The 20,095-nt window shown below is 41.1% G+C and overlaps 1 protein-coding gene across 1 annotated transcript; it reads left to right on the top strand.

Annotated features, from left to right (window-relative positions):
- The first annotated feature begins 3,593 nt into the window (after window positions 1-3,593).
- On the top strand, window positions 3,594-18,017 carry LOC118539216 (flavin-containing monooxygenase 5-like). Its single transcript, XM_036097600.2, is given in 8 exon segments — window positions 3,594-3,728; window positions 8,263-8,451; window positions 8,883-9,045; window positions 12,250-12,392; window positions 13,180-13,379; window positions 15,345-15,694; window positions 16,284-16,356; window positions 17,647-18,017. Coding segments are annotated over 8 exon segments (1,605 nt in total). The 3' UTR covers window positions 17,999-18,017.
- The last annotated feature ends 2,078 nt before the right edge of the window (window positions 18,018-20,095 follow it).

The following is a 20,095-nucleotide window of genomic DNA, read 5'->3' as shown; positions in this document are numbered from 1 at the left end:
ATCATCATGAAACTGCTTAAATCTTTATTAGAAACAATGTATCAGAGATCTGAAAAACTGTTCCTCAAATGCCTTTGGACTCAGCCATCGCAGATGTAGGAATTTACCTTAAAGAAATAGTCAGAAATAGACAAAAAGTTATGTATGAGTATGTTTTTGGTCAGTCGCTCCCAGTTCCTATTCTAGCTTTGGTGATAAGTCTCTATCAATTAAAATGCATTTATATTCATTATCTATCATCCCAGGCGATGAAATGTTTCCTCATGTTTTCCAAGTTTCACTATAGATCAGTTTCCAAGCTGTATACTGTCCTCATGAAGTTCCTTCTGGGCTTCTTGGTACCTTTGGTTAATTAGACTTTGTGAGACCAACACAATTACTAAAATTTGATGACATGCCAGCTTCTTACCTGAACTCCAACTTTAAAAGCCAGGTGGAAAGGAAAGAGACAAGGGGAGGAGTTTTTGCAAATTAGTCATCGCATAAAACTCACCTTGGTGGGCTACCTCAGTGTTAGGAAGAGCGAAGGAGAAGGCAGTAGTCTCCTGAAGAGACAGGATTCAGGAACCTATTTCTTTACCTTGGTACTGGGAGATTTCAGGAGCAAATCGGCTTTTATTTTTCTTCTTACTACAGGTTAGTTTTATGACCTTTATTTCCTTGAAGACATTGGGGCTTAATGGGATTTTTAAATTTTTGTTGTATGCCATATACCTGCATGATTAGAAAAATATCCTGTGTTCTATATACACAATCAAAAGAAAAAGGTTAGCTAATGCATATGGAATATTCACAAGGGAAGGAAAAAATAGACCAGGACTTCATTCAAAGAGCAACTCATTACCTTTTCCAGCAGGGAAGAAGACAGATTGGAGTTAGCATCGGCTATACTTTTGGAGAGAGATCTGGCCCACTGAGGTTTCATTTGGGTTTGTTTCAGATGAGGGGCTAAAGAGACAGAGGTGATGGGGCACAGGAGTTTAAGGGGAGCTGCTGGAGGCACAAGAGGGTATAAATGATCAAGGATGCTCCCCCAACACACTAAACACAGATTGTATGTGCTAATAGCCTTTTATTTCACCAGCCAGGGAAGTTAAATACCCAGGAGAAAAGTATTTGACTCGATATTTTTGACATTTGAGAGGTGATTTTTCAAACAAATGTACGTAACCCAGTGAAACATAATAGCCTTGGCATTTAAAAATGGGCACTGGTGGGGCACCTGGGTGGCTCAGTCAGTTGGGCGGCTGCCTTCAGCTCGGGTCGTGGTCCCGGGGTCCTGGGATCGAACCCCACATCAGGCTCCCTGCTCAGCGGAGAGAGCCTGCTTCTCTCTCTCCCTCTGCCTGCCGCTCTGCCTACTTGTGCTGTCTCTCTATCTATCTATCAAATAAATAAATAAAATCTTTTTTTTTTTTTTTAAATTTTATTTATTTATTTGAGACAGAGAGAATGAGAGAGAGAGAGCACATGAGAGGGGTGAGGGTCATAGGGAGAAGCAGGCTCCCTGCCGAGCAGGGAGCCCGATGCGGGACTCGATCCAGGGACTCCAGGATCATGACCTGAGCCGAAGGCAGTCGCTTAACCAACTGAGCCACCCAGGCGCCCATAAATAAAATCTTTAAAAAAAAATGGGCGCTGAGTATTTGGATCTACTTTTCAAATTAATAAATGCAATATTCATTATCCATGTATTTCTGTTGATAGCAATTTCTTTGTTAATATGCACTCATTCTGCTACTTCGTGATCCAGGATGTTGGCTGATATTACAGTCCTGCTAAGTACTTGAAAAACCTATGCATTAACTGCTGTATTCAGGGGGATTATTTAGGTATTTGCTGCTGTCATTGGGTAAACTCATTGCCTATAGCCTCTGGATATATTTTCAAGCAGTAGCAACACATCGGTGGTACAGGGTTATGTTAATAAGCCTTACTTTAAAAGAATTTACCAAGGAACTCCAAATTAAAAAATAGTCACATATTTTAATAGCTGCTCTAATCCACTATAATATAAACTTGTTAAAATGCAGTACAGAATTCCGTTCAGTTTCTCCTTCAGAGAAAAATTCAGAGTAAAGAGCAAAGATACAGGGAGAAAATCGCCAGATGATAGTTAAGGAAGCCCCTCTTAAGAAAGCTCTATTTCCTTTTTTTTATTAAAGATTTTATTTATTTATATGACACAGAGACAGAGAGAGAGAGAGAGCATGAGCCAGGGGAGGGGCAGAGCGAGAGGGAGGAGCAGACTCCCTGCTGAGCAGAGAGCCTAAGGCGGGCTCGATCCCAGGACCCTGGGATCATGACCTGAGCCGGAGGCAGATGCTTAACCAACTGAGCCACCCAGGTGCCCCAAGAAAACTCTATTTCCTAAAAAAAGGAAAGAAAATTGGGGGGGGGGGACTCTATTTCTTCATGGTTCAGCTGAATAGAAGAGGATGGAACAACCTCGTAGAGCAGATAGAGTGAGGAGGATAGTGTCCTCAGAGGCACTCACTGGTAAGTGGCATCTCTGAGTACCTATTGATATTGTCCAAATATTTTCTTTGCTCCATCCTTTGGAAAGTGCACTACCTGATCTGACCTCTGAGACCGATCCTGACTCTGACACCGACACCTAATACTTCCTTTCCAACCTCATTATGCACTCTACCCATTTGGCATCCACTCACAAAGCTTCCCTTGCTTTTCTTCAAAAATGCCCAGCATGTTTCTGCCTCAGACTCTGCTTGGAATTCTCTTTCAGATACCCACAAGTGGGCTAGGTCTCCCACTTCCTGCTTAAATGTCATCAGGGAGCCCTTCCTTGACCATGTTATAGAAAACAATACCCTGCTCCCTTTTTCTCCATAGTATGCATCATCATCCCGCTTACTACTTATGTACTTCTTTGTTTATTCTCCACCTGTTTTCAAGGAACTATGTCAGATCTGTTTGCTGCTGTATTTGCTCAACTAAAGTAGGATCTGGCACGTAGTAGGTGCCAGCAAATGTTTACTGAATGAATGAATTGTAGAAGATTAATCTTTGGTGTGAAGACAGTTGAAGTACTTTTCTGAAGACCTTTTACAGGGTAGCTTGTGCTCTGCCCCAAGAAGGTGTGATGAGTGATATTTACTTGATGAAACACTCTGTTGGAGTTTTCTTCCCCCCACTCCCCACCCCCACTTCAAATCCTATCACAGGGCAAAAGTAGGGGTTCTCTGGCCTAAATCAAGAGTAAACTGTGCAGAAGTACCCAACATGAGTGTTTCAGCAAGCGGATAGTAGTAGCAGAAGGAATTAAAAGTCAGTTTGGGCAAAATCTGTGTATGGAGAGGTGTGTGTGTGTGTGTGTGTGTGTGTAACTTTAGGAGTCAAATCTTTTTTCTTTTTTTAAAGCAATCTACTTTGTACCTGAAAAAGAGAAAGTATGGTGTGAGGTAGGGTTTTCTGTCACTCAGAGAGCCTTTGAATTGGATAACAACTTTGAGTAGGACATTTCTTAAATGCATTAGCTAGCAATTTTCTATAATGATCTTTCATTATAGAAAAAAAGTACATGACAAGAAAAATCTGATGTTCTACTAATAAATTCCCTGATACAAGACGCAATGCCAGGAAAAAGAATTGCGGTGATTGGCACTGGAGTCAATGGATTGGGCGCCATTAAGACCTGTCTGGAGGAGGGACTGGAGCCCACCTGTTTTGAAGGGAGTGATGACATTGGAGGACTGTGGAGATACGAGGTAAGTTTGAATAGACCATGTTTCCATATGTGTGATGGCAGCTTTTCCATATCTGGGAAATAGGGATGCAAAGATTCCAGCAGTAACTTATCCTCAACTACTAGCATAATAAGTATTATTTTTATTAGTGCCTATACCTGTACTTTGAATCCCAATCTTTTTTTTTTAAAGATTTTATTTATTTATTTGACAGAGAGAGACACAGTGAGAGAGGGAACACAAGCAGGGGGAGTGGGAGAGGGAGAAGCAGACCCCCCGCTGAGCAGGGAGCCCGATGCGGAACTCGATCCCAGGACTCTGGGATCATGACCTGAGCTGAAGGCAGCCGCTTAACTGACTGAGCCATCCAGGCGCCCCTTGAATCCCAATCTTTCCTCCCCCCGAGGATGATACTCCAGCAGTCCTTCCTCCTTCCAGAGTCTGGCTTCCTGAAGGAGAAGCATGTGCTTATTCTCTGCATTGTCTCACCCCTGGGGCGTGTCTGCACCATTGTTACCTGATGGGCATACCTGCGTTTCCAGAAAGCTGCTCTCGCTGCTGTTACCAATCCACACTGTCAAATCAAATGAACTTCCTGTGCTAAATTTTCTTGCTTTCTCAAGGGGATCTAAAAATGTCGAAAACCAACTCCTTTTTAAAACACTTATCCCTCGCTTCGGTGATTTCACTCTCTTTTCTTCTCTGCTTTTCCTACTCTATATTTTTCCACTTGTCCTCTAACTTTGGCTGATTGTGGTTCTATTCTCAATCCTCTGTCTTTCACTTCTTGCAAGGCCTTAGGATTCTTCCTTATCACCGTTGCTTTCAGTTACCACATATATGCTAAGACTTGATCTGTAGATTTTTATCTTCAGCCTAATAATATATATGTATTAGTAAAGGCAACTAACACTAACTGTCCCACAAAAAAACTCTGAAATCTCAATGACTGGGTGATAGACACTGGGGAGGGTATGTGCTCTGGTAAGCGCTGTGAATTGTGCAAGACTGTTGAATCTCAGATCTGTACCTCTGAAACAAATAAGGCAATATATGTTAAGAAAAAAAAGAAGAAGATAGCAGGAGGGGAAGAATGAAGGGGGGGGAAGTGGAGGGGGAGACGAACCATGGGAGACGATGGACTCTGAAAAACAAACTGAGGGTTCTAGAGGGGAGGGGGGTGGGAGGATGGGTTAGCCTGGTGATGGGTATTAAAGAGGGCACGTTCTGCATGGAGCACTGGGTGTTATGCACAAACAATGAATCATGGAACACTACTTCTAAAACTAATGATGTAATGTATGGTGATTAACGTAACAATAAAAATAAAAAAATAAAAAAATAAAAACAAAAAAAACTCTGAAATCTCAAGAGCTTAGCACAATAAGGGTTTCTGTCCTTCATCAAGGTCAGATGTGATTGAGGTTCTTCTCCAATTTAGAGTTATATCACTAGACCACGTGGCCGCCAACTTTGCCATGGTGGGTGGGGAAGAAAAGTAGCAATATTCCAGCTCTTAACTGCCTAGACCCAGCCTACAGGTGGTGGTGGCTGCCTGCTTTTGCTAATCTCAGGATATCTCACCAACACCTGGTTGGTTTTTCAGGTTTATCATTTTTTTGTATGAACAATTCCCTGCATTACATTCCTGGTTTCAAGTATTGAGAGTAGTTTCCATGTTTCTGGTTGGACCTTAACCAAAACAGACATGCTTCCAGGAAAGCCTCTCTACCCTCCGAGCCTGATGTCCCCAGCACCCCATGCATTTATGTGCATTATTTGGTCTTCACAACAGCTCTGTGAGGTAGCATTTGCCAGGTGAAGAAGTAGATTCAGAGCAAGATCTGATGTCCGGTTCCCTATCCAAGCCAGGCGATGATATATCCCCAGGACCACATCAAAATGCCACAACTACCACATCGTGTCATCTGATTTCACTAACGATGTTCGTATTTTAAGCTTTCGCTTATAAAAAATGCTGCTCATATTTGCAGAAACTAACCTTATCAGAAGGGATGTTTTTATACACGAGTGCTTCAATAAATACAATGGCCTTTATTAAACAACGCTCTTCATTTTGAAGAAGAAAACACATACTTTGTCATCTGTTCTTAAAGTTAATATATTTTAGCAGGAATTAGATTTCATATTTCTAGGCTTCAAGTTTAGAATATTCATAGTACATATATTACTGATTCTTTATTTCACCATTAATATACAAAAGATATAGAAAAAAATTAATCTCTTCCCCAATTGTGTTTTCTGTGCACGTATATTAAAATGATTATATTTTAGGATTCTAATAAATTCTTCTAGGAGAAAACAACATATTTTAAGTGATGGTGTATTTTTTTTCTTAGCCTTAAATTACTTAGGTATCTAGCCTTAGTTTTTTTTTTATTTGGTTATGTTAATCACCATACATTACATCATTAGTTTTTGATGTAGTGTTCCATGATTCATTGTTTGTGTATAACACTCAGTACTCCATTCAATACATGCCCTCCTTAATACCCATCACCAGGCTAACCCATTCCCCCCACGCCCCTCCCCTCTAGAACCCTCAGTTTGTTTCTCAGAGTCCATCGTCTCTCACCCCCACGCCCCTCCCCTCTAGAACCCTCAGTTTGTTTCTCAGAGTCCATCGTCTCTCATGGTTCATCTCCCCCTCCGATTTCCCCCCCTTCATTCTTCCCTTCCTGCTATCTTCTTCTTCTTCTTCTTCTTCTTTTTTTTTTTTAACATATAATGTATTATTTGTTTCAGAGGTACAGGTCTGTGATTCAACAGTCTTACACAATTCACAGTGCTCACCATAGCACTTACCCTCCCCAATGTCTATCACCCAGCCACCCCATCCGTCCCACCCCCCACCACTCCAGCAACCCTCAGTTTGTTTCCTGAGATTAAGAATTCCTCATATCAGTGAGGTCATATGATACATGTCTTTCTCTGATTGATTTATTTCGCTCAGCATAATACCCTCCAGTTCCATCCATGTCATTGCAAATGGCAAGATTTCATTCCTTTTGATGGCTGCATAATATTCCATTGTATATATATACCACATCTTTATCCATTCATCTGTCGATGGACATCTTTCTAGCCTTAGTTTTAAGAAAAATCAGGAATGGCTGCTAAAGCACATAACAGATATTGTGTGTTGTATGGACTCCTGTTATAACCTGAAAAATGAGGATGATAATGTGATTCACAGGACTGAATTAGGTAATAGATATATGATTATATAATACATATAATATTATATACTATACTATTATACTATAGTATACTATTATACTATAGTATACCTCATATACTATTATATATTATTATATTTTATATAATATATTATTATATATCATACCATTATATACTATTAAATATAATTATATAATTATAAAAATATAATCTATATTATATATAATTATATATTTTATATATATAATATAATTATAAACCATGACATATTGTAAAGTGCTCAAATACTATCTCCTGTCTGTATGCGTATAGATAAGTAGATAATAGAGAGAGAGAGACTGAAACCAGATTGAGAGACTGAAACCAGAAGGGTATATATCAAAACATTTAAAGCGATCATCAAGGGGCGCCTGGGAGGCTCAGTCCGTTAAGCATCTGCCTTCAGTTCAGGTCATGATCTCAGGGTCCTGGGATCCAGCCCCATGTCAGGCTCCCTGCTTGGCAGAGAGTCTGCTTCTCCCTCTGCCTCTGCCCCTCTCCCCCACTCATGTTCTCTCTCTCTCTCTCTCTCAAATAAATAAATAAAATCTTAAAAAATAAATAAAAATAGAGTGATCATCAAGAATGATATTCATCTCTGTGATTTTCTAAAAAATTATAATAAACATGTGCTGCTTTCGTAATTAGAAAAAGATTGCCAGTAAAAACAGGAAGAGAAAAAGAAAGCCTCAGGTACTAAGGCTCTGCATTCTTTTCTACCCATCACTACAAACAGCCCCGTTGTCTTGGATGCCCTCTGGCCAGGACTCAGACTCCATCGAGCTCTCTTGGCAGAGAGGCAGCCCCATCTTCCTCTGTTTATTTTCACTCTCTAGTATTCTACACACATCTCTCTTTTCATGTCCTTTTCATATTCTTTCCACCTTTTCATATTTTTCTTTTTGCTGCCCCACAAAATTATTTGCTTTTTTTTTTTAAGATTTTATTTATTTATTTGACAGAGAGAGACACAGCGAGAGAGGGAACACAAGCAGGGGGAGTGGGAGAGGGAGAAGCAGGCTTCCCACGGAGCAGGGAGCCCGATGCGGGGCTCGATCCCAGGACCCCGGGATCATGACCTGAGCCGGAGGCAGACGCTTAACGACTGAGCCACCCAGGCGCCCCTATTATTTGCTCTTTTAAACCATTTACGACAAGGTATCTTATCTCTTAGTGGAGTACTGGAAAAGCAACCTTACTTTCTTTGAAGGAATTCATCCCAGGAGCCTCATAATTTGACAAACAAAGGAATTGATTTTTTAAGTGTTACTCTTGTATTCTAAAAGACAGGGAGTGTCCTTATTTTTCTCAGTAGGAGAAGGCCAAGAGTGGCAGGCCAAGCATCTATGAATCTGCCACCAGCAACACTTCGAAGGAGATGACAACCTACAGTGATTACCCGTGGCCCGATCACTTCCCCAGCTACTTGCACAATTTCAGAATCATGGAGTACCTCAGGATGTACGTGCAACACTTTCACCTAACAAAATATATCCGGTTTCTGGCAAGTGAGGCAGGAAACTCTCAGCAAGTGCAGGAGCCTCTTGGTGGAGTCAAGAGCCAGGCCAGAGTGAGGGGCAGGAAGGCACACCCGTTCAGGCGGGGAGGTTAGCTCTACGAGCATCTCCGTTAAGTCAGCAGGACCTTCCCTCCTCGCTTCCTTCAGGAAAAAGTCTGATGGATTGGTTGAAACACCAGACTATATGCACCGGGTGTTGGCTCATCACCAACTACATTTAGGACTGCAGCTGGGGACACTCTGACCTCCATCTCTACTTTAAAAAGCCTTGGTAGGGAAACCAGCTTCAAAGAAACTCTTTCAGGAAACCCCAAAGGAGAGTAGTTATAACCAACCTTACTCATTGAGGCCCAAAACTCTGGGACAGGAGGCAACCGGGAAGAGACGCCACAAGTCCGAGTTTGTCTCATCCCCAGTCAAAGGTGTGCGGCCTGAGGAACCGCTCCGACTTCTCTTGCACGGGACAGTGGGATGTCATAGTTGAGGCTGCAGGGAAGCAGGAATCCTATGTCTTTGGTGGGATTATGGTGTGCAGTGGACTTTACACCGACCCCTTCTTGCCACTCCAGAACTTTCCAGGTATGTCATACTGAATGCTAGGGCACTGATAATGTGGGGTTTTATCATTGTTGCTTATTGTTATTCTTGAAGACAGCTTGTAACTCTGAAAGTCACCGTGTTTTCAAAATAAATATTATTTTTTCTGAATGTAAAGTAATGCATATTCTTTCAGGGTCCATTCAAATAATACATAATGTTATAAAATTGAAAATTAAAATTACTAATATCCTATCACCACAAGTTCTAGGCTATTTTAAGAGAAAAGTGCTACATTTTTCCACAACTGGAAAGCAAAAATGTGGGAGTTGTTTTGTGTTGGTAATAGTTTGGATTAAATACGGAACGCCTGGCTGGCTCAATTGGAAGAGCATGGGACTCTTGATCTCAGGGTCATGATTTTGAGCCCCACAATGGGTGTAGAGATTGCTTAAATAAATAAATGAAAACTTAAAAAAAATAGTTTCAAGGGGCACTGGGTGGCTCAGTCATTAAGCGTCTGCCTTCGGCTCAGGTCATAATCCCGTGGTCCTGGGATCGAGCCCCACATCGGGCTTCCTGCTCCTCGGGAAGCCTGCTTCTCCCTCTCCCTCTGTCCCTGCTTGAGTTCCCTCTCTCGCTGTGTCTCTCTGTCAAATAGTTAGATAAAATCTTAAAAAAAAAAATAGTTTCAAGTAAATAGTAGGATCAAAGGGACAGAAAATATATTAAGATTTAGCTTTATTCCTGAATGTATACATATATGCATAGCATGATGACTATAAATAGCCATGTACACATCTTAGAAGCTACTGCTATGCTATTGTTTACTATCTGGAAGCTTAAGCACCTTGCATATAAGGAATGGTGTGGGAATGGTCTACCTGCACAGCATCTCCCTGTTTATCTCTAGCGAACAGGATATACACTCAGTCTTCTCAAAAAGTGCTGAACGTGAGAGTCCTTTGGAGTTCTCAGGAAATTCTAGACTCCCTCCACTTCCATTGCTATGAGTGTCTGTTTCCCAGTGTATGAGAAGATAGAGAAGGTTAAAATTGGTCAAGAGAAATCTGTTAGTTGGTTCGTTAGTTAGAAATTTAAATATTCCTGTATTCATTCATTCAACATTCAGTCAAGAAATACCTATCCAGCACCAATTGTCCAGAGGCTCAGCAGAGAACAAAACAGGCAAAACCTCTGTCCCTGAGGAGTGTGCATGCAGTAGATGGACACAGACAAAAATGGGATAAATATGTAGGAGACGATGACTGTGGAAAAGGGGAGAGCTTTTAGGAATGGGGGTTGCGATGCAAGATCAGATAAAGTGGCCAGGTGAGGTTTCCATGAGAAAGGGACATTTGAGCAAATGCCCAGAGGAATTGAGGAAGTGAGGCAGATATCGGGAGAAAGCGCACTGTGCAGAAGGAAGAGCAGGTGCAAAGGCCTCAAGGTGGGAGTGTGACTCACGGGTCCTGTGGGGTGGGAGTGGAAGGGGTAGGAAGGAGATGATGTCAGGGAGTGAACAGTGAGCCATTGTTTTCACTCTGGCTTTGACTTTGAGTGAGGTAAGAGCTGTTAGGAGGTTTCAAGCAGAGGAGAGGGATACTCTAATCTCTTTGGCGGCAGCGTTCAGAATGGTCGGGGAACAAGGTGGTAAGGGTAGAAGTGAGGAGACCAGGGAGGAAGCTCTTGCACGAATTCAGGTGAGAAATGGTGGTAGGTTGGACCAGGGGGTGACAGTGGAGATACAATGAAGTGCTCGGATCCTGAGTATAGTGCGAACATAGAGATGATGGAATTTGCAGATGGACCAGATGTGAGATGTAATCGAGAGATGTCGAGGATAACTCTCATGTTGTTGGTCCCAGCAATTGAGTTGCCATTTCTGGAGACAGGCAAGACTGCAGGAAGAGCTGATTCTACCTGTATGAGGGAGGAAGATTGAGGAGGCCACAAGGTAACAAGGTTGAAGAGATGCTCATTAAAAATGAGGGAGGGTGGGCTGAGATTAAAGATACTTAAGGAAGAACATTAAACCTATTTCTCGAGTACTATATAAGAATGTGTTAAGGGATCCTTATACCATTCCTATGAGCTAAGTGAAACCATTTCCATTTTACACATTGCAAATGTCACTAGTAGAGAAAAAGCTGAGATTTGTGCCTATGTTTGTTTGACCTCAAAACCCCCTTGCATTTTGACCCACAGGGCAAAGTGTTCATTTTGGAAGAGAAGAGAAATATTTCCTCCTGGGGAAAGGAGACAGAGGACAGATGGATGAACACAAAGTAACTTTTAGGTGTTGAGACACTCACTTAAGATTTTGTTGTTTTGTAAAAATGAGAAAAAAGTTGTCTTCAGGAAATGAGAGAAAATGCAGTGGGACCAAGGGGAGGGGAAAATACTGAAACAGCCACAGTGAGAAATTTGATGGACTATCGAACTTGCAAAGATGGAGTTTGGGAACAATAGATCCATGCCAGGAGTTTACTAGGGGAGGATCAAAGAACTGTTTCCAAAAGAAAGCTGGAGTTTGGGATCAGATTCTGTAGGGAGAAAGGAACAGGGCAAGGACTGACTAGGGCTGTCCAGCATCACCAGAGGAGAAAATGAAGCCCATACGTGCAGACCTCAGTGTTGTTTAAAAGGTGAAATGCTGCAAAATTAACCAGCTTCTATGGCTTTGCCATATGAGGTTTCTGCTTTAAGCCAGAGCAAATTTTTAGGCAAAAATACAAAGTTCCTACATTCTCTTAGCTTCAGATCCTGGTGGATGACATTGGAGCTTTTGTCCCCAGTAGGAAAGCAGGGTGAAAAGTGCTGGTGGGAAGGGTGTACTGGGCCCAGGAAGAGATGAAAACATCTAGACAAGAATGAAGCTTGGGTTGGAAAAGCAAGACAAGAAAGTGGGTCCAAGCAGTAGTTATTAATAATAAGGATGAAGAATAAGGAAGATGTACTACTTAAATAGGAGCCAAACTCTTCTTTGAAGGTTTGGCAGGGTTAGAGGTAAGTAAAAAGGAGGCAGAAATTAGATGTCTGAATGTAAACATGCAACTTAGGGTCTAGAACAAAATTGTATGAGGATTTCTTCCGTCTGATGATGGGCAGACACAGTCCACAGCCCAGCATTTACAGAACAACAAAGCAGAAGTCCAAATAGGATGGACTTTGAGTTCAATAATAAGCTTTAAAAAATAATATGAAATAATGACCAAGGCTTGAGCAATACTTTCTTGCCCACAGGAATCAAGAGATTCAAAGGTCAATATATTCACAGCTGGGATTACAAGAGTCCAGAGAAATTTCGGGGGAAGAAAATCATCGTGGTCGGCATTGGGAATTCTGGAGCTGATTTGGCAGTTGAGCTCAGTCATGTAGCTTCACAGGTTTGGTTCCTACAATTCTCTTTCCCGAGATGCACCTTGCCCACTGCCCTCTCAGATGTTAACATGGCATGAAATATGTCAGGTGTACCCATACACTGCTTCAATCCTGATTGTTAATTACCTCCTCACACTTGTTTTCTTGGTAGACATCTTGGAAATACATTTAAAAAATGAGAATGGAATAAAAATAAACATTTCAAACTTTAGTGACTACCATATGGTTTATTTTTACCAGAGCGTGTAGACTTCACCATCTCAGCCACCAGTTACAAATATGAACTCTATCAGAAACCCACTTTAAATCCCTTTATTTTTCACTGACATTACATGTGATACATCTTCCAACTCTGATTCCTTCCATACTTATATTTCAAGGGATACTTATTAACTAAGTATTCTAAATTCTGTAATATCTAATGATTAGCAGGTGGATGGTGTGTGGGAATTTGTTGATCGCTAGTCTTCTTGCATCACTGTGCTTGCCCAGAATTTGGAATATAAGAGATGGCAGGCATCAAACACTGCTTTGGAGACAGCACAGGAAGGATAGAGAGTGAGATCCAGAGGAAGGCATGGGGAGCTCTCTGGGACTGTAGGAAACCAGTCAGATGTGTCCCTTTGTATGAGTGTGTGTGCCCGGATCTGTTTGTCTATCTGTCTTTGAGAACAAGGCAAGATAGTTCTTGTCCATTTCTCATGAGCCAAATGAGAGATATTTGAAAAACTGGGAAAAGAAAGTCTTACATTGTGAGGCATCTATTTTTCATTTATTTGCATTCTCTCCTAGGTGTTTCTCAGCACAAGGCGGGGTGCATGGATTTGGAACCAGGTCTGGGATAATGGAATGCCCGTGGACACTGTTCTCTTCACTCGTTTTAATGCTGTCCTCAACAAATATTATCCTACATTCTTAATCAACAGATGGGCAGAGAATAAATTAAACACTCGATTTAACCATGATGTTTATGGTTTGCTCCCTCAACACAGGTGTGTCCTAGGATTTTTTTAAAGATTTTTTTTTTATTTATTTGAGAGAGAGATAGAGAGCATGTGAGGGAGAGAGCACAAGCGGTGGGGAGGGGCAGAAGGAGAGGAGAAGCAGACTCCTGGCTGATCAGTGAGCCCGATGCGGGGCTCATCCCAGGACTCTGGGATCATGACCTGAGCCAAAGGCAGACACCCAACCGACTGAGCCACCCAGACACCCTTGTTCTAGGATTTTTAACCAACTGAGCCACCCAGGCACCCTGTTCTAGGATTTTTAAAAAGTAATTTTGCCTCTGCCTTTTAACCCTGGTGTAGTTAAATATTTTCTTTTTTTTTTTTTTTTGTTGGCAAAATATAATCCCTATCTACCCATCTATCTTTCTATCTATCCATCTATCTGTTGTGAGGTATAAATGTGGAAGCACATAAAAATTGACTATGTGTACAGCCTACATAAATTTAATAAATATTTCTGAGTTCCTACTATGATCAAGTAGGTTTCTGTGTACTGGGAGTAGAAGAAGGACAAGGCCAGGTAGAGTCCTAGCTCTTGCTGAGCCTCTTTCTAGTAGGGGAGAAACCAACTAGTCAAAACATAATGCAATGACATGGAGTAATATGTGCTATGAAGAAACAGTAAGCAGAGTTGGGGAGAAGAATCTTTTTTAGATGGGGTGGCTCTGGAATGCTTATATGATGAGAAAGCATTTGAATGGGGACCTAAGGAAGTGAGGAGGCGAGTCCTGAAAGAATATCTAAGATGAGAATCACATTCTAGGCAGAAGCAGCACCGACTTCAAAGGCCGGAATGAAGAGGATTTATTCAAGGAAGAGCAAGGAACCCAGTGTAGCGAGACTACTGGGAGAGGTGAAGTGGTAGGAAATAAGTTCAGAGACATAGGCAGGGGCCAGGTCACAGAGGGATTTTTACTTTTTATTTTGTTTAAGATCTATTTATTTATTTGAGAGACAGAGCACGAGCCTGGGGTGGGCGTGGGGGAGCAGAGGGAGAGAGAGAATTCGAAGCAGACTCCCCACTGAGGGCACAGCCCAAGGTGGGGCCAGATGTCACCACCATGAGACCATGACCTGAGTGGAAATCAAGAGTCAGACACTCAACCGAGCCACCCAGGCGCCCCCAGAGGGATTTTTAGGGCTATAGCATGGACAGAGCTTTGGATTTCATTTTTAGTGAAATAGAAACCCATCAGGATATAATTCTACATTTTAAAAGAGTGACTCTTGCTCCTGAGTGGAGGAGAAATTGTAGGGAGTCAGGGGTGGAAGCAGGGAGACCACTAGCAGTATTAAAGAATGTTGGTAAAATTTATAAAAATGGTATGTAGGTTCTCAAAATAAATGGAAATCTGAATATGATCTGATTTTGCTGTTCTAGTATGAACACCTCCACTAATTGCTTTTAAAGATCTCTCCCCACAGGGGCGCCTGGGTGGCTCAGTCATTAAGCATCGGCCTTCAGCTCAGATCATGGTCCCAGGGTCCTGGGATGGAGCCCCACATCAGGGTCCCTGCCCTGAGGGAAGCCTGCTTCTCCCTCTCCCACTCCCCCTGCTTGTGTTCCCTCTCTCGTTACGTCTCTCTCTGTCAAATAAATAAATAAATCTTTAAAAATAAATAAATAAAATAAAAATCTCTCCCCCCAAAAAATGTTTTAAAGAAGTTAGATATCAATACTGTCACTGGTATAAACTTATATACCACATTTCAAAATCTTCTCTTTGCTTATAATAAGCATTAGATAAATGTTATTGGCATTCTAATAATACAGAATGTCTATTCAGTAAAAATTCAGAAAAAGTACTGAGTAAAGGAAATCTTTACAAAACAAAAATCTAAGTCTTTTTTTTCTTAGCTCAACTAAAAACGATTTGAAGTATTTTCTGAGTTCAACTCCTTTCCAAAAATACATATTGATTTTCCTGGATTTCAATTTTTATTCTTCAGATTCCTGAGCCATCAACCTACTTTCAGTGATGATCCACCCAATCACATAATATCTGGTAGAGTTCTGATAAAACCAAATGTTAAAGAGTTCATGGAGACATCCGCCATCTTTGAAGACGGCACAGAAGAGGACCTCAATGTTGTTATTTTTGCCACAGGATATACTTTCTCTTTCCCCTTTTTGGAAAATAATTCAACAGTACTGGACAGCCAGCACTCCATGTTTAAATATGTCTTCCCTCCTCAACTAGAGAAACCAACCCTGGCTTTCATTGGCATCCTCCAGCCTGTGGGAGCCACCATTCCCACATCGGAGCTCCAGAGCTGATGGGCCATTCGTGTATTTAAGGGTATGTGCTGACCTTATGCATATTTAGAAAAGATGGCAATCCAGATAGTGTGATTTCAGAAGCATTGCAAAGCTCTTCTGCTGCAAAACATATCTGAAGTTAACCTTTACAGTATCTGAAATTGTGCCACTTGAGATTTGTTACTTTAGGGTTTGATCATTATTTAACCTGTAGGATTCCTGTATGAAAATGAAGATTTAAAAACCACTACTTTAAGCTGTCATCAAGTGACTACTTGTTGGCAAAGAATTCATAACATAAATGAACAAGTATAACTCACTATTTAAAAGACAGCCAGAGTGAATACTCTGGTAATGGGACGACACACACACTACTTTGTGTCTTGTCAGTTGGGTGTGACTCCCTTCAGTCCATCCTTCTTTGTGAGCTTTGAGGTCTGTTAGTCAAGATGCAAACTCATAAGTCTGTAAGGCATGAGCGCCTGATTAAACAAGGAATGGAGGGCATTCCAGAGTAACTCCTGGGTCCATCTCCCCCACTCTTGTGCTACCTCACTCATGATGTTCTCTACCAAACTGATTCTCAGGGTCTTCATTTCTTGTGGAACCTCGTCTTCTTTCTTTCCTAGGATTGAACAAATTACCTTCAGTGAGTGGCATGGTGGATGACATAAGAAAGAAGAGGAAAAAATTTGAAAAAGAGTAAGGAACTTGCTTCTTAGTAAAAGTCAATTGAAAGTGTTTAGGTGGCATTGTTTGCCTATCAAGTATGCTTTATATTTTCCTCATCATAGAATCTGAGTCTGTTTGCCTAGATGAGATCTCAAATATTAACCTCTTCATTTCCTCTTAATCAAGCATAATATAAGTGTATGGAATATTTGTGGGAAGAATGGATACAGAATAATCCAAGATGGAAACTTTAGAATTATGTTTAAAATTCATGTAATGCAAGATAAGCATACAATTATAAATTTATGTCATAGCATAGCCTTAGAGGTGCAAAGTGTATGAAATGCAAAGATGAAATGAAGGGTTGTTCACTCTTCCAAGGAGCTTGAAAGATAAATCAATGTGAGAAATGAGTTGGCAAATCATTACAGAATCCAATTAAAATTCTGACACGAAGTCAGAGGCTTGTAGGTTGTACCAGATCTTCTTAATAGAAAATTATCCTCAACCATTGGGGTTGGAAATGTATTTCTATGCAACAAATACCTGTTGAGAATCTACCATGTGAATGTCACAGCTTGTTCTCTACAATCAAAGGGTTCGTCCTAAGAATAGTCAGTTATCCAGGAGTTGGTTTAAGAAGGTCAGCCAAGATTTGCATTTCAATAATACTGAAAATCAAATTAGTGTCACACATACCTGAATAACTGGCCAGTACAATTCATATTTTCCACCAATTTACCAAAATGAGATTATATCCTGAATGAGAATCAAATGCATGGCCAAAGTACAGAAGATTTCAGCAAAGAATATCATTAATATGACAAAAATCTTCCGAACCCCACCACCTATGACTATCCAAGACCCTTGGAAGGATTTGAGGTGAAAAATACACTGTGTGAATATTTTGTTAGAAACCACTGAGAGGGGCACCTGGGTGGCTCAGTCGTTAAGCATCTGCCTTCAGCTCAGGTCATGATCCCAGGGTCCTGGGATTGAGCCCCGCATTGGGCTCCCTGCTCGGCAGGAGGCCTGCTTCTCCCTCTCCCACTCCCCCTGCTTGTGTTCCCTCTCTCGCTGTCTCTCTCTCTCTGTCAAATAAATAAATAAAATCTTAAAAAAAAAAAAAAAGAAACCACTGAGAAATTATCAATAGCCATTCATTCTTTTTCCCATGGATTATCCCCTCATACAAGGTCCACCGACGTTGAGAGGAAATCGTGCTTGGAAGGATGGGGGTTGTCAGCTGACTTGCGGTTTTTTTATTTTAAAATTTTTAAAATTTTTTAATTTTTTTATTTTTCCCCCTTCTGATTTCAGATTCCTGAATAACCCTCGTGACACACGCAGAGTACAGTACGTGGATTACATGGATGAAATTGCCTCTGAAATAGGAGTGAAACCCAAACTGCTCTCACTCTTCCTGTGGGATCCAAAGCTGGCTATGGAAGTTTTCTTTGGACCGTGCACACCTTACCAGTACCGCCTGTCGGGGCCAGGGAAGTGGGCTGGGGCCCAGAGAGCCATCCTGACCCAGAGAGCGCGGATCATCAAGCCCCTGAGGACTCGCACCCTCACCCGTGACCGGCCTCCATACTCTGTGCCATGTTGGCTTAAAAGAGCCTGTGCCGCTCTTCTCTTTGTTCTCACTTTAGTCGTTATTAAAGGATAATCCTATGATCGTTAGTACATTAGAGCGATCGGTGACACACACTAATTAAGAGATGGGCACGTGCAGTGTTTATCCTTCAGTTCAGACGAGACCAGTACAATAAATTATCTGATAACTCCAAAATTTCTCATGCAGAAGTATTTTGGCAAAATTGGGGATTTCTTCAACAGAGATTTCAAGTGAAGTGGCTTGTATGAAACTTGCTTTGGAAGTGTATAGTTAATTTCCATAACATGACAGATGTTCTCCGAAACGCCAAGTTCTCCTAGGCCCTCCCTTTATAGTAAACACACGGTTTGTCAGCTGTTTGCAATTGGCAAATTCTTGGTTTTGCATTGAAATCACAGGCTAGGACAAAGTAACTCTTCCCACGATCTTGAATAGCTAACAGCGAACAAATGTCTTCATCAGGAACCTTCTCCTCTAGGGTCACATTCTATAGGATCATGGATATTGAGGTAACAGAGTACTTGTACCACAGGTTATGTCAGGAATTATTGAGGGTATTTTAGGGGCTGGAGAATGCCACGGAGGAAAAAAGAAGGAATAATAGAAGTCAGGAAATGTACATAATTTTGTGTTCTATTAAAAGTATCGAAACATGGAACGAATTCTACAGTAAACATACTAAATTCTATAAAAACATTCAGGAGAATGTGAAGAAGAGACGGAGAGAAAAAGTAGTAAATATATATATATATGTGATGAAATGATTACCTTAATCAAGGAAATTAACATACCCATCATCCCACATAGATTCGTTTATTTTTTAGGTGAGAACACTTAAGATCTACCCTCTTAGCAAATTTCAATAATACGATATTCAATACAATATTTAATAATTTAGTCATACAGTATTATTAACTATAGTCACCATACTGTACCTTAGGTCTCCAGAACTTACTCATCTTATAACTGAACGTTTGTTCCTTTGACTAACATCTCCCCATTTCTCCCCAACCACCAGGCCCTGGTGACCACCCTTCTATTCTGTTTCTAAGAATTCGACTTTTCATAATTCCACATACAAGTGAGATCATGCAGTATTTGTCTTTCTTTGTCTGGTTTATTTCATTGAGCATAATGTCCTCCAGTTTCCCCCATTGTGTCACAAATGGCAGGATCTCCTTCTTTTATAAGGCTGAATAATATTCTATTATATATATATGTATACACACACACCATATTTTCTTTATCCCTTCATCCATCAACGGGCACTTGGGCTGCTTCCTTATCTTGAAGGAAGCACCACAATGAACTTGGGAGTGCAGATATCTCTTCAAGATCCTGTTTTCATTTCCTTTGGATATATACCCACAAGTGGGATTGCTGGAATATGGGAGCTCTATTTTTAATTTTTTGAGGAACTTTCATACTGTTTCCCATAGTGGCCGTACTGATTTACATTCCCACCGAGAGTGTAAAAGGACTTCCTTTTTCAAGTCTCTCGATTCCTCTTTCTCATATCCCTTAGCTAGTCCAACAGCAAATCTTATCACCTTCAAAGTCAATGCAGAATCTCACCACTTCTTATTGCCTCCACTGCTGCCACCTTAATCCCTGCCACCATCTTTTCTTTGTATCATTATAATAGTCTCCTCACCATATTCCTTACTTCGCCCCTACTCTCTGTGGTTTATTTTCATCAGAGCAGCCAAATGACACTTTTAAAACATAAACCAGATTATGACATAATATGTCCAAAATTGCCAGTGGCTTCCCTGTCACTCAGAGTAATGGCTAAATCCGAACAATCCTACCAGTCCTTTCATGACCGACGTCCCCACTACTTCTCTGACCTCCGTGCCAGCCCCCCCCCCCCCCCCCCCCGCCTTCCGCATTCATTCCTTGAACAGGCCAAGCCTACTCTCACTCCAGGGTCATTGCATTTGCTGTTTATTTTCCTGGAACACTCCTCCCCTCGCATACCCACAGAGCTCTCTCCTTCACCTCCTTCAGGTCTTGGCTCAAATGTTATCTTTTTAAGTGAGATCGCTCTCTTTTTTTTTTTCATGTACATTATGTCCTATTAGGTAAAATTCTGAGCCTTATATTATATTGGTTATCTTTTTGGTTTGCAGGTTTACAAGGTTTGGT

Source organism: Halichoerus grypus, chromosome 7 (assembly GCF_964656455.1).
Source record: "Halichoerus grypus chromosome 7, mHalGry1.hap1.1, whole genome shotgun sequence".
Lineage (NCBI taxonomy): Eukaryota > Metazoa > Chordata > Mammalia > Carnivora > Phocidae > Halichoerus > Halichoerus grypus.
Note: the sequence above shows the minus strand (reverse complement) of the source record. Positions and strands in the feature narration are given on the sequence as shown.